This window comes from Erythrolamprus reginae, chromosome 3 (assembly GCF_031021105.1).
Source record: "Erythrolamprus reginae isolate rEryReg1 chromosome 3, rEryReg1.hap1, whole genome shotgun sequence".
Classification (NCBI taxonomy): domain Eukaryota; kingdom Metazoa; phylum Chordata; class Lepidosauria; order Squamata; family Dipsadidae; genus Erythrolamprus; species Erythrolamprus reginae.
Window position 1 is genome coordinate 98,068,279 of NC_091952.1, and position 15,767 is coordinate 98,084,045.

General features: G+C 34.6%; 1 protein-coding gene across 1 annotated transcript in view; it reads left to right on the forward strand.

The window, feature by feature from the left end:
• The window catches only part of XPR1 (xenotropic and polytropic retrovirus receptor 1), a 112,100-nt gene that overhangs the window by 81,577 nt on the left and 14,756 nt on the right, over positions 1 to 15,767 (forward strand). Inside the window, exons 12-14 of the mRNA XM_070746277.1 lie at positions 7,282 to 7,448; positions 8,596 to 8,735; positions 9,604 to 9,825. Coding sequence (XP_070602378.1) covers positions 7,282 to 7,448; positions 8,596 to 8,735; positions 9,604 to 9,825 — 529 coding nt within the window. The remainder of the gene's footprint in view (positions 1 to 7,281; positions 7,449 to 8,595; positions 8,736 to 9,603; positions 9,826 to 15,767) is intronic.

Here is a 15,767-nt window from a genome sequence, read left to right on the forward strand (position 1 = left end):
CTGAGAAAATAAAAATTCAAATACTAATCGAAAGGAAGGGAAGAATGAGAAAAAGGAAGCTAAGATTTTTTCTTCGTGGAAAAGTTCCCATTCCTGCCATTAAAAAAAATAGATGAAGGAATTATGAATGAATGAATTAAAGAAAACTTAAATGGATGCAAACGTACTCAGAGACAGTCAACTGCTTGATAGGACCGTTAAATCCTGTGTTCGATAAAGAAATCTTTCCTTGTTTCTACCTATAATTAGAACCATTACCAAGTAAAATACAAGAAGGCTATAGCTCAGCAACACAATTGCATTTATGGGCGTTTGCTGTGTCCTGAGATTGTATAACCAGATTTTGCTCAAGAGTTGTTTTTTTTAAAGCAGTAATTACTTCAATTTTTTGGCAAAATCACACCCATAGTCACCATTGGTTTGCTTAACAGCTGCAGCATTTATCTAAACATTGCAAAGTTGGTTTAACAACCATCTCAAAAAACAATTTAAAAAAACATTTACAACATTATTTACATTATAACTTGTGATCATTATGGGCAGTCTCCATAATTTCACTCATGACGATCTCTGGTTCCCAGAATTTTAATCACAAGGAATCTCCATTATATCAGTTAACTTGTTTAATTACTAAATATTACATTATTATTTTTCAGGCAATTTAGAAGTAGCCAATATATTATTTGTTTGTTTGTTTGTTTGTTTGTTTATTATTTGATTTGATTTGATTTGTATGCCACCCCTCTCCATGGACTCGGAGCAGCTCACAACAAATATAGAATACATAATAAAACCATTTGTTTCAATTAATAACAGTTAAAAGACTTAAAAACATCCTAAAAACTAAAAACATTCAATTATTGTTCACTCAATCAATAATTTACTCTAAACACATTTGTTGGGGGGGGGGGTTATCTAATGGCCCCAGGCCTGGTGGCAAAGATGAGTCCTTTTCGGAAAGCAAGGAGGGTGGGGGCCAACATTGTCTGGTTGAGAGGACCCTGAGAAGACCAACTCTGTGGGACCTCACCGGACGCTGGGATTCAATATTATTAATATTGATATTAAACTAGTCCAATCTATCAGACATAGGTGTTAGATGCACAGTTTTAAAATATGAAACAGCTATTTTGTTCTTTTAGATAAAATGTTTTGTGAAACATAAATATATAAAATGAATTAAATATGCAAACCATAGCTAAAATGTTACAGTAAAAATTTATTGTATCATAGGAGTAGAATTAAATTTTCCAAATTTCATACAGAAATCCCATAGAAACAAGAAAGAGATTAAAGAAACTTTCCTTATCTTGCTGCATTTTAAACAGGAATTGACAGGAATTAAAGACAACAGCTTTTCCTACATCTATTTTATTCAGTATGTTGGTTTAGTTTCAAATGTCTTTGTATGTGAAAGTCCTTAAGTAGAAATACTGTTGTGGTTTTTTTTAATACAGACAGACATTACAAGTGCATGTACCATGGCTTATTTCAACCAATAAATGAGAATTGTAGTGCTTGAGGGTTCTATTTGGAATACCAATGTTCTGATTTTCTGAACAGCATTGAAGAGAATTGTTAGGATTCGCTAGTGGAGATTGAGATATAATTACTTGCCTAAAGCAACATCATTTGGTACATCACCTGAATATCAATGAGAAAAAACAATAGGGAATAAGGGTGATAACTGAATCCTAGAAACATGAATACTGAGAGAGAGGTTAAGGATATTGTAGACAAACATTCAGAAGGTGAGACCAAATGTTCAGGAATGGATATCTTTTTATAAGATTTTTCTTGGAAATCTTTCTGATTTCTTTATTTGTGGTTTTATATATTTTTTCAATAGTTACACTGTAAAAATTCTACAGAAAACATAGCTTCCTATTCTCTACTGAAGACATTTGTGGCCTAAGGATCCAGTAAAATAAAATGTTGATTCTCCCAGAATAATGAAATAGAAGTGTCTCATTTTTATTCTTTCTCAATTTTTGAAAATAATTTAAATATGTGTGGAGAATGGATCATTTGATTTCTAGATCCTTTACATATTAAAAACTTTTTGGAACAGACAGAAAAATGTTTGTTTTTTGGGAAATTGATAAATTTGTGATAACGTTTATAAAAGTATCTTGTAAAAGTTATAAGGAATGCTCCTATGATCTTCTATTAAAGTTCAGTAATTTTGTTCATATTCACCTAACCATTCATATTAAGTCCCTTTTTAGATGCTTCCTTCATTATTTACCTAGTTTTCCTGTAGGCACTTCAGATATATATGATTGTAAGGCAGATAGTTTGCATCCCATGATGGCTAGGGTATCATCAATGATAGAGATACAGTAGATTCTCTCTTATAGCACATGGTTCCAAAATTATCTACTTTTACTTAAGAGTTCTAAAATGGAAATCCAGTATTGAATATCTAATATAATAGCCGAGCAAAGCTCACCTTATTTTTCAGCTTTCATTTTTGACATTTTCCAAAAATATAGGGTCTGAGAACCATAGAACAATTTAGTTTGCTTTGTTTTAGTTTTTAGTTGCAACTAATAAAATGTGCTCATTACTGTTAAATTATTCTAGATTATTTATAATTGATCTATATTAATTTTGTCACCTGCAAAGGAAGAAAATGAAGAGACATACAGAGGGCTTGCACATAATAATAATAAGCCATAATTTAAATTTAGGTATTATGCTTGCGCATAATAATAATCCATAATTTAATTTAGGTATATGACCAAGAATTTGTGCAGTATAAGGCTTCAATTTTCTTCTCTCTGAAAGAAAAAAATGCAGCCAATAATAGCAATAAAATGAGATTTATGATTTTAAAGAATCAAAAACAAATATATCTTTACATATGAAATTCTACCATAACTCCCCAATTATTATTAGGGATAATTTTGTTTTAGGATTGATAACCTGTAGATTTCAGAACACTTCCAAAAGCTGATATTGAAAAGTAATTCTGAATAAATTAGAAGAATATTGTTTTAATATGTGAGAAGAATTAAATATATTTCGTTTTTGTCCTGACACATTTCTTTATGCTTATTCGTTATCCTGTGCATTCCACTCAAAAACGAAATCTGTCCTGGAATAGTGATTTAATTTTTTCCCCAGATGATATCAACTGAATTTTAAATATTTATGCTATGTATTATTGAATATTGCACTTGAATATTTATTCAGTTTTTACATGTTCACATGGAGCAGGGGTGGGCAATTAATTTTGCCATGGGGCCGCATGAGAAATTGGGATGGTTTTAGAAGGCCGGATTAATATAATTAACTCAGTTCTACCCAATACTGTATATTATTGGGTAGAACTGAGTTAATTATAGTTATAATTATAAATTATAATTATACATTATATTATATTATATTATTATATTGATATAATTACATATTATAATTATATTATAATTATAAATTAATTGCTCATCCCTTCCTTCCTTCCTTTCTTCCTCCCTCCCTCCCTTTCTCCTTCCTTCCTTCCTTCCTTCCAACCTCTGCGGGCCGGTCACAGACAGCGGGCGGGACGCATCTGGCCCCCGGGCCACACTTTGCCCAGGTCTGACATAGAGGGACTGTAAAGACTGGTATTTGTGTGGCAGAATTTTCATGACGAGCCTAGCAATTAAAGCTTGAGAGAAACTTGCTATCTTCTGCCTATATATATTTTTGCATTGGGCCTTCCTATTTTAGCATTATTTGAATGTTTTTGTTGACATATTCTTGTGCATTTTTATCAGCTATCACCTATTTTTTTTAAAGTGACTGCTGTTTCCCCCTTGGCCAAAACGAAGAACCTTTTAAGCACTATAATTTGAGGTTGTTTATTTACTTTTTGAAAATACATGTTAAATTTATATGCTACTTATCTCACTGTATATGAAAATATGCACCCAAAATCCATTACAGAGGAGACTTTACTATATAAAATGTAAATGCATATGTAAAATTAGATGAAACAATATTGTACACAGATTTTTTATATATATATTAGCGTAAAAAGTATACTGTATTAATTTAGTACACTATATATAGAATTTAAGATAATCCTGACTTAAGTCAGAATGATTTTCATGAATTTAGTCTAAAACCAAAAAAAAGGATAAAGCTCCCCTTTCCCCAGCGATACCATCTCTATTCAGTCTTTGTTGTAAAATACCCTGGTAGATGACTGCTAAGTGGATTGATGACATTGTTATTATTTAATTGAATTTTTTGCATACAACATTTGAGTTCCGTATGCGAAAGCATCCGTTTCCATCTACTGGAGAAAATTTGAATGGCACCCTTATTGGGTACAATAGCAAAAGCAATCTGCATTTATGCAATGATTTTTCTAAGCGTTTAACGTACTTCAAACACACAATTTCTTATTATCAAGCTCTTCTTGGAAAGTATCTGGCTATCTCAGATAAATGCTTTGTTGTCAGATAAATTATTTCATACTAAGGGTATTATTTAAATCATGTTTCCCATACATTTTACCCTCTAAGATAAGATAAATTCTACCACAAGTCTCGGGGTGGGCTGCTGCCAGGACGGAGTGGGGTGGGGAGACACAGTGGGGTAGCAAAAATGGAGCTCCACCTCAAAGCACCCAATTTGCACTGAAAGATGTTGAAAGAAAATGCAGGGTGTCCTGTTTAATCCACGGCCACAGTGTGGTAGTAAAACATTTGGTAGCCCTTCAGTGGCAAGAGCCTAAAGTTCTGCTCGTTGGCCTAGGCTGGTACAAAATGTGGGAAGTCCATGCTGCAGATGACTGTTGGATTGATGGCAGACTCTCCACCCTTTTTACTCTGCTCTACACCTGTCCATCTTTTTGAATATCATATTGATGTATCTCATTGTGTACAGTTTACATGCCTTTCATTTTTCCCCCTTTTTGTTATAAACCACTTAGATTAGTCCCATGGCAAGATAGGTGACAAATAAATTAAAGAAACATTGTTTCATAAGTTTACTAAACAACCAAAACCCATGTTAAATAGAATTTACCTAAATGCTTCATTCTAAAAATCTAGCTTGCATCTCTGCATGTGAAATCCAACATAATTTGCTTTTTAAAATATCCTTATGGAATATCTTTACAAAATAATTTATGAGATTATTTATATTTTGTTTTCCTTTTGTAGCTCTTTTGGGGTTATGTTTTCCTTAGCCCAACTTTACTCCATAAAATGAAAGAATGAAAGAAAATTTATGTATTTGTTTGTTTGTCCGTGGAGAAATCTTGGCTCCTGAGAGCCATATCTACGGAGAGGGGTGGCATACAAATTTAATTAATGATGGTGATTATTATTATTATTATTATTATTATTATTATTATTATTATTATTATTTAAAAAAAATTAATCTAGTCCAGGAAGAAGGGAGGAGAGAAAAGATAAGGGAAAAGGAAAAGAGAGGAAAGGAGGGACGGGACTATAGTTATAGCTCTGGAATATGGGACATCAGCAAGCCACCATTAAATTATGATTTTGTTATAATTAAATAAGCATTTATAATTTTGTTATGTTAAATAGGAGCATTTAATATTAATAAAATGGAAGTTCTCTGATCATTATTTTACAATTTATTTTACGGGATTTAAAATTATGACCTTGGTGGTCCCCGAAGTCCAAAAGGTTGGTGATCCCTGCCCTAAGGAATAGTATCAGATACAAAGTAATTTAGAGTATTGAGGCTGGGCTAGAAGCTGGAACTTTCTGGTCCTAAGTCCAGCTCTTTATAAAAACCTTTTTGAACCCTTTATTAATATTTCTGTAACATAATGACCTAAAATGTGCTCTGTTTTCCACACAAGTTCTAAAAGTAGTTAAAGACAACCTAATTAAATTAATGAGTCAAAGACTTTATACTTGTTCCTTTATTTATTGAGGAAAATAATCCAAAGCTAAATATTTGTATATGGCAAAAGTATGTGAACCTTTGCTTCCATTAGCGGTAACTGGTCTTCCCCTTTGAGCAATATAATGACTGTAATTAAATGTTTCTGGTATCTGTTGATCACTCCTAGACATCAGCTTGGGGAAATTTTAGCCCATTCCTCCTTAAAAATTAGCATCAACTAAGTGATGTTGGTGAGCTTTCTTGAATTATCAACCCCGTCCTTTCACTACATTTCTTAAAATTTACACCAGGATTTTGACTTGGCTATTTTTAAACATTAATTTTCTTCTATTTTAACTGTATTTGGTCATAGGACTTGTGTTTTTTGAGTTGTGACCTACTTTCTCTTTAGCTTCAATTTACAAGCAAATACCCTAAAATTTTCCTGTAGAATTTGCTAGCAAAATTCAGAATACATAGTTCCATTAACGATGGCAACCTATCTCGGTCCAGAGATAGTAAAGCAAGTACAAATCACAATTCTGCCATCGCCACATTTCACAGATGAAATGTTCTTTTACTGGAATGCCTTTCCCCAGATATAACTTTTTTAAAAAAATTCAAGCTCACCAGTACTATTTTAATTTCAGTCATCCACAGAACACTCTTCCAATAACCTTTTGGCTTATTCACATGATCTTTCTCAATATGTAGATAGGCAATAAAGTTCCTTTTTGGTGAGTAGTGTCACCTTAAAAGTATGATCTGCATGTGATTTTAAACTCTTTTAATTGATTGTTATGTACTCATTGCTATTCTGTACTTATTCATTACTATACAAGTTTGCTTATGTTCCACGCTGTAATCAGATACAGTACTCATATACTGTATATAACCCCACCATCTTGTTATCATTAAACATACACACATTGCAGCCTGTTGAACACAATCTTGAGACTGTCAAATAATATGTATTCTTAGGAGGAGTAAACTAATTAAAATATTTTGAACACAATACTGAATTGCAAAGCTATGCTCAATCTCTTAGTAACCTCAACCCTTTAAAGAAAAATAAACATACATCCTCACACTGTACAAAGATGAGTGTTTATGACCTTTGTGGGGTGGGGGGGTGCAGAATGTCATTGGTAATCCTTCCCTGTAGCATTCAAAGGTGACTTCCTTTTAGCCAACTATACTTTCATAAGTTTCTAAGTGGTTATTCAGATGTGAACAATCAAGGCTTTTTATATATGTGGAAAGCAGATATTAGTATTTCTTTAAATGCAGTGTTATAGGGGTTTTTACTTATATAAAATACCATCCACTGCCAAAAGGAATCTGAGACATGATTAACTGCATTCCATTTTACGGAATGAAGTGTGTACTATATTGTCTTATTTAAATTATTGTTTTTCTTTCTTATAGTTCAAAAACACAATGACTACCAAGTATTCTTCTATTTGTGGATCGTCTTCTACTTCATTAGTTCCTGCTATACTCTTATCTGGGACTTAAAGATGGACTGGGGTCTTTTTGACAAGAATGCCGGTGAAAATACTTTCCTCCGGGAAGAGATTGTATACCCACAAAAAGTGTGTATATGGACAGTGTTTATTTGGAAATGCTTATGAGAGACTGCTATTGTTAAGTGTGCATGCTGAAGAGGGCTTCTGCTAATAATTTCTGTTTAAGCTGAGCATTATCTAGATTATAGATAGACACTATCTTTAAAAATGTTTTTGAAAGAGAGAACTGATTAATCTGAAACATAGTTGGAGAATCAAAAATAAGTAGATACCCACATGAAGAATTACAGTAGTTCTGAAAGAGCAAAAAGATTAATTTTAAATTTTCTTCTCTCACCTTAGCAGCTCATAATTATTTTCTTTCATTTTCTCTGTTTCCCAAGCATGCACACATTTTTGCTAGTCGTCTCCCATCTCCACATCTTAGTGGCATAAAGCAATAGCTTAGTGGCATAAAGCTCTAGAGATAGATAGATAGATAGATAGATAGATAGATAGATAGATAGATAGATAGATAGATAGATAGATAGATAGATAATAGGAAGGTAGGTGGGTAAATAGATGATAGGTAGGTAGGTAGGTAGGTAGGTAGATAGATAGATAGATAGATAGATAGATGATAGGTAGGTAGGTAGGTAGATGACAGACAGACAGATAGATAGATAGATTTGCAGCATCCCCACAGTCACCTGATCAAAATTTGGACACTTAGCAACAGACTCATGATGTTTTCAGTAACCCAGGTCACGTGATTAACTTTTGCAACCTTTTGACAATGGGGAAGCCAGATTAATTTAACAGCCATGTTACTAGCTTAACAAAGCCAGTGATTCACATAACAACTATGGCAAGAAAGGTCATAAAATGGGTCAAAACTCACTTAACCACTGTCTTGCTTTAGCAATGGAAATTTTGGGCTTACTTATGGTTGTAAGTCAAAGACTACCTTTGTTTAGAAAAGAATATCAAATTAATTTACTGGCAAATTATCAGAAATGAAACTCTTGCTGCCCTTTTAGTTACTGTAATGTTTGTCCTTCAACCAGTTGACAGCTAGAAATTCAGCTCATCTCTGATGCTGCTGTACTTACAGCCATAAAAATGCCTGCAAAGGTAGTGTCCACAAATGAAGAACTGGATATCTCTATTTGGAAGTTGATTTGGTAGATATTATTCCTTGATACTATGGCTGCCTATTTTGTCTGTTTTATAGGCCTATTACTACTGTGCCATTGTAGAGGATGTGATTCTACGTTTTGCGTGGACTATCCAGATTTCTCTGACTACCATGGAAATTCATCCTTTTGCTGGTGACATCATTGCTACTGTATTTGCACCACTAGAGGTTTTCCGGTAAGATGAACTGCACTAACGGCATAGTTACTGAGCTTTGGAAGGCCTATTTGCAAATAATTATGACTGCATATATCCCCTATAATTAAAAATATTTTATTCTCTCTCTACAGCTCTAAATCAGCCCACTCAGATGAGCAATGCTTGCGACATTCAAAAGTATTATGTAGCATTTAAAAATGCAGACAGAAACTGCCAATCAAAAGAGACCTTGGATATGATCTTTAGCATTCAGGATTTGAAACTTCTATATTTATAACTATTAGAAATACCCTAGAAGCGAATTAATATAATTCCATATTATTTTTAAGAAGGGTTATAAAATATCTATGAAAGTGTATTTGCATTTTACGATAGTTTGAGAATTTGGGTTTATCTATTGGGGAACAAACCTAGATTTAATATTTGAATAAAGGGTCTGGGTTTCAGTATCCAAGTTTAGCATATGCTTGCATCAACTCATTAAATTGAAATTTTGATCTTTTTTCTCTCCAGTATTTGATTTGTTACATTTATATTATTTACTTTTTTGCTAGTCATATTGATGTATTTTCTTGGTTTTTTCCTTGTTTATTTTATTCTATTATTTTACTTCCACTTTGTTTACACTTCCATGGTGAGCTAGGTAGCAAATAAATTTAATAATAATTTAAAAAATGTAACAGACTGTCATTCAATTTACATGTATTGATTAGTCAGTTGGAAAATTAATGCAAATGTTCTCTGGCTTTAATTGTCTTGTTTGTCATTCCTTTGGGGAGAAGTGGAAAATTGATTTTCCTTATAAAATACATTTATGTATTAGTCTTAGTCTATGTTAGTATCTTCAAATCTTTGTTTTAGTTGCTTATTATCTTCTACTTTTCAGGCGTTTTGTGTGGAATTTCTTCCGATTAGAGAATGAGCATCTGAATAACTGTGGTGAATTCCGAGCTGTCCGGGATATTTCAGTGGCACCATTGAATGCAGATGATCAGACACTGCTTGAACAGATGATGGACCAGGACGATGGTGTCCGAAACCGTCAGAAATATAGAGCTTGGAAGCGTAGCCAGAGTGTGTCCTTGCAGAGACCACATCTTGCTTCACAGTACGTGTTACACAATAGCCCAATGAGTTTCTTATTTGATTAGAATATATATTTCTCTTCAATATTTTGGGAACTGCAACTTCCAGAATTCCTAGCTGTAATGACCAAAAGAGTGCTAAATATTCTGAAGGACATATACGGTAATTGGAAGAGGCTAAATTAGATTTTAATAAATAAATCTAACATAGGAGAAGTAAAAGAAAGCTGGCCATTTTTTTCTATTGCATTCCACCACACAAGAAGCCAGTTTACATTGCTTTCTGATATCCAACTTTCCTAAGGTTAAGAATTCTTAATGCATTTTAATTAATATATGTAATATTTAATTTAATTATTGCATACACTCATCATGTAGCCAGAAGTTAAATATCAGTGGAAATAAAATTGATAAGTTGGATTTTCTCTCATGTATGCATACCTATTGTTGTACATACTCTTGATCAGTTGGAGGATGATGAAGATATTGAGGACTCAGATTCAGATAGTGTTTATGAAGTAGTGGGGCCCCCGAGGTTACAGGTAGTACAACAGGTGGGAGGCCAGCCACAGGATGGGGCTATGAGTTCAGGATCTAGCGAGGGAGAATCAGATGCACGCTGGGTTAATCCTAAATTCAGAAGAATTTAGAAACGTAGAGAGCAAAGGTCTGGAAGAAGATATTAAGGAGAGGAATGGGTTAAATATTGTAGTGAGGTAATTGGCACATCAGGGGGCTAGTGGAGAAGAAGGGTAGAGTTTCAATGTTGCTGTTAAGAAATATAGAGGGGGTTTTCGCCATGCTAAAGTAAGCCAAAGTATTTTGTATTGTATTTAGTCAGAGTGGCTGTTTTTTATACCCATGTAATTAGGAAATAAATCTTGTCTAAGTTAAGCTGGAAAAAGAATGTGAGGAATGTGACTAGAAGAGAGATAACGGACCGCTTTAAGTCGGAAATGTGTTGAAGTACAAGAGAGCAGAGAAATAAATGGAATTGCTTTATTCATGAAATGATGCATTTAATGAGAGTTATTTGTAATTACTAAACTTCTACCAGAAACCAGAACACCTATTACCCACAGTGTTGTTAGCATTCAAGGAAAAGAAATCTGTGATTGGTATAAAGATATTTAGAGTTACATTAATATACTAAGTGAAATTGACATTAAGTTAGATACTGGTAATTCACTGCTTATTGGCAAGAGCAGAATGTATCTAACTTTCTTAACTTCGGGAAGGTTAGAATTTATGATAAGGATGTGACATAGTTCTTGTATTCTTATATTCTTGTGATCATTCAGTATCTAATTAGATCCAAATATTAAGATGTCTAGTATAAAGAGGTTGATATAATTTATCAAGTTATATACAGTACTTATCCATATTTTGTCCAAATCCAATTCTAGTTTAAATGTATTGCCCTGCTCAGTATAATTGCATAGAGATTTTCTCTATATACATATAGCACGTATATACAGCATGAAATTAAGATTGTTTTAATATTTCCAAGCATATTGAGCTGAAGCCTGTACACCAAATCTGCATAATTTTACATGCATAATAATTGGTGTAACTCACTACTAATAAGTAATGAATCTAGCTACAATAATACTGAGGAGAAGTATTAAGCAGTTGCTGTGATTCCAGCTCCACGTCACTGCTATAACTGTTATAACAAAGCATCTTTGTTGGTTTCTTGTATAAGTCTTTTGTTGAGGCCATAGATTCAAAGTGTAACTCAGTCTTTTGAAAATCTGTTGAAGCTACCATCATCAATTGTTTTCTATTGCCATCACCAGTAATCTGGGCATACTGACTAGATACCAAGCTAGCTAAAATATACTGTTAAATTATCTTTATCCTCCAATAGCTTGCTGTCTTGTGGGTGAAGCATATTCCTTAGTTTTAGTTACAGGATTGTTATCATTTATACACAAATATCAATGGGTGTGCTATCAGATTTATAAGAGCTAGAGACAGTTCCTCTCTAAGTAAATGTGTGTTTAACTCTAGGCAAGCTATCCTCGTGTCATGATCATTGCTGTGTTTTTTCTTCTTTCATCACCATTTTGTGCTGGAATATGATATATATATAGGGGCCTTGATCTATCCCCATACTGATCCATTGCTGTTGTATTTGGTATTTTTGTTGCTCTTCTCTTTATTAAACTTTACATACACACACCACAATTTCTATAAAATATTTTCACATAAGTAAAAAGTAAACAAAATTGTATAGGGCAAAAATTAAAAGAATAGAAATCAAAGAATAACTAAAACAATAGTGCAGATCAGTGGTGAGTTTAAAAAAATTCACTACCAGTTCTGTGGGTGTGACTTGGTGGGCGTGGCAGGGGAAGGATAGTGTAAAATCCCAATTCCCACCCCACTCCAGGGGAAGGATATTGCAAAATCTCCATTCACTTTCCACGCCAGGGGAAGGATACTGTAAAATCTTCATTCCCTCCCCATTCCATGGGAAGGTTACTGCAAAATCCCCATTTCCTCCCAATCAGCTGGGACTCAGGGGGCAGAAAATAGATGGGGTGGAGCCAGTTAGAGGTGGTATTTGCCAGTTTTCTGAACTATTCAAAATTTCTGCTACTGTTTGTCCAGAACTGGTCATAACCTGCTGAGAACCACTTCTGGTTGCAGATAAAAAGAAAAGATGTTGATGCTAAAAAATTTAAATTATTTTGCAGCAGAAACAGCTCCTACAGATATATTCTTCAGTAGCACCAGTATCAACACAATATGATTGGGGGGGAAATTTTAAAGGACTACATCATATTTTTGTTGCATTAGTTTACAATTCTTAATTATTTCTGCCTTCCTGTTCTCTGTTCAGAGAAGTCGTATACAACAGGATTTCACCTTGAGAGTAATTGAACAGTCATGTTTTATATCCAGATGATTATGAGTGTTATGACCTTGTATTCTTGGAGCCATAAATTGATTTCAGAATTCATTTTTAAAACCCAACCAGGAATACCGGTAATCACCTCAATAAAAAACCTTTTTATTCTAATACATCAAAGGCAGTTTACAGATTAAATTTAATACAATTTTTGTTATAGCCATGGTAACTTGGGAGCCACATAATATCAATCAGATTACTTGAATAACAGCAGCTGGGTAAGAGAATGCATTACTGTTTTCCTATTATGCATTTCATTCACAACAACATTATCCTGTTAGAAAAATGGAAGTTGCCACTCTTTTTAACCATGAGTGCTTAGGTTAGGAAGATAATGCAGTATCATTTCTCACTTTCTTTCAGAAACTGATATACAGTCATGAAGAATTTTACTATCCTTCCTTATTGTCTTTTATTTATTTATTTATTTATTTATTACGTACTTAGATTTGTATGCCGCCCCTCTCCGAAGACTCGGGGCGGCTCACAACATGTAAAAACAAATCATAAGCAATCAGACAAATTTAAAATATTTAAATATTTAAAAAACCCCATATGCTAACAGTCACACACACAGACATACCATGCATAAATTAAACGTGCCCAGGGGGAGATGTTTCAGTTCCCCCATGCCTGACGGCAAAGGTGGGTTTTAAGGAGTTTACAGAAGGCAGGAAGAGTAGGGGCAGTTCTAATCTCCGGGGGGAGTTGGTTCCAGAGGGCCGGGGCCGCCACAGAGAAGGCTCTTCCCCTGGGGCCCGCCAACCGACATTGTTTAGTTGACGGGACCCGGAGAAGGCCCACTCTGTGGGACCTAATCGGTCGCTGGGATTCGTGCGGCAGGAGGCGGTCTCGGAGATATTCTGGTCCGATGCCATGAAGGGCTTTAAAGGTCATAACCAACACTTTGAATTGTGACCGGAAATTGATCGGCAACCAATGCAGACTGCGGAGTGATGGTGAAACATGGGCATACCTAGGTAGGCCCATGACTGCTCTCGCAGCTGCATTTTGCATGATCTGAAGTTTCCGAACACTTTTCAAAGGTAGCCCCTTCTCAGCTTCCATTAGTGCTGCATTTGCTGTGGTCCTGTTTAAATCATTTTAGTATAATGCTTGTTGTTCTATCCTCTACCCTCTGGAGATTTAGTTTTTTAACTTTTGATACCTTTCTTGTAATTTTATCACATATTGCTTAAGGAGAATTCATTTGTTTTGTTATTAGCAACTTTTAAATGGCTGTTGATTGAAATAATTATTTGAGAAAGCAATGAATAACTTTTCGCTTTAAATTCCATTGTTTCCTCTGTTCTCAAATTATAAGATCTCTTAACCTCCCAATCTAGCACAGCATAATTTATGAAATCTAATGGGGTATAGTGCACTTGCCATATAATTATGCTGCAGCAAATCCTCTTGTCTAAGTTGTTTAAAGCTCATCTACATCTATTGTTACCTCTTTGATTTTTTTCTTGCTCTTTAGCTTGCTATCATTGTTCAATTTTTTCATCTTCATGCTATTATGCAAGAACATTCCCAGTTAGTGAAGGCTTCTTGGGAGTTGACAGATAGCTGGATCCATGCTATAATCAAAGAAGGCAGTAGTACACATTTTCCTCAAAAAGCACCCAGGCATCCTGGACAATTTTAATCACGGTTCCAATCATTTCTTTTCATGAAAGATGAAAAAGGGACGAAACTGATTATCTGGACTCCTTTCAGTCAGATTTCAGGTGCAGACATAGCATGGAGACAGCATTGATAGCATTTGTAGTTGACTTGTTGTGAATTTGGGATGGTGGCAGACCAACTGTCCCGGGTTTCTTGATCTTTCAATAGTTTTCATTCTACCTGAGTATCCTTCTAGAGAGCCTATGAGAATTTGGATTGGAAGGTACAATGCTGCAATGCTTTTCCTCCTTTCTCTATGGATGGATTCAGTAGGGGAACAGTCAGATCTGCCTGTATATGGGCTATCACCTACAAAAAGATATTGACAAAATTGAACAGGTCCAAAGACGGGCTACAAGAATGATGGAAGGTCTTAAGCATAAAACATATCAGGAAAGACTTAATGAACTCAATCTGTACAGTCCGGAGGAGAAAAGGAAAAGGGGGGACATGATCAAAACATTTAAATATGTTAAAGGGTTAAATAGGTTTCAGGAGGGAAGTGTTTTTAATGGGAAAGTGAACACAAGAACAAGGGGACACAATCTGAAGTTAGTTGGGGGAAAGATCAAAAGCAACATGAGAAAATATTATTTCACTGAAAGAGTAGTAGATCCTTGGAACAAACTTCCAGCAGATGTGGTTGGTAAATCCACAATAACTGAATTTAAACATGCCTGGGATAAACATAGATCCATCCTAAGATAAAATACAAAAAATAGTATAAGGGCAGACTAGATGGACCATGAGGTCTTTTTCTGCCATCAGTCTTCTATGTTTCTATCACCTCTTTTTTTCAATATCTTCATGAGCTTGCTGAATAAATTTGAATTCAAGCATCATCAGTATCCAGATGATACAAAATTATATATCAGACTTACCAGACAATACTGAGAAGGAACAGGCTTATTAACAGTCCTGAGTGAATTGCTCTTTAAGACTCTTTTGGGGTCACAGCTCCTTCAGTGTGGCCTGATGGGATCTAGGAAGCAGAGCCGTTCCTGTCCTATGGAACACTGTCCCCCTACCAAGATAGATCTGGGCCCCACCCTGACTATATTCAGAGGGTCCTGAAAATCTGGCTCTTTGCCCATGCCCGGGTAGGCATGGATGTGTGAGTCTAGCGTGTTCTATTATCTTTTAATGTAGGTTTTAATTCCAATGCTTAGCTATGTTTTTTTTAAGTTGTACAGGTAACCCTTGACTTATGATCATTTATTTATCAACCAAAGTTACAACTAAAGGGAAAAAAGTAATTTACAATGGTCACAACAGCTCTGCAACCACGTGATTGCAATTCTGATATTTAGCAACTGGCATATAATTACAACTATTGCAGCATCCCAGGGGTTAGGGGTGAAATGCTCCCAATTCGCT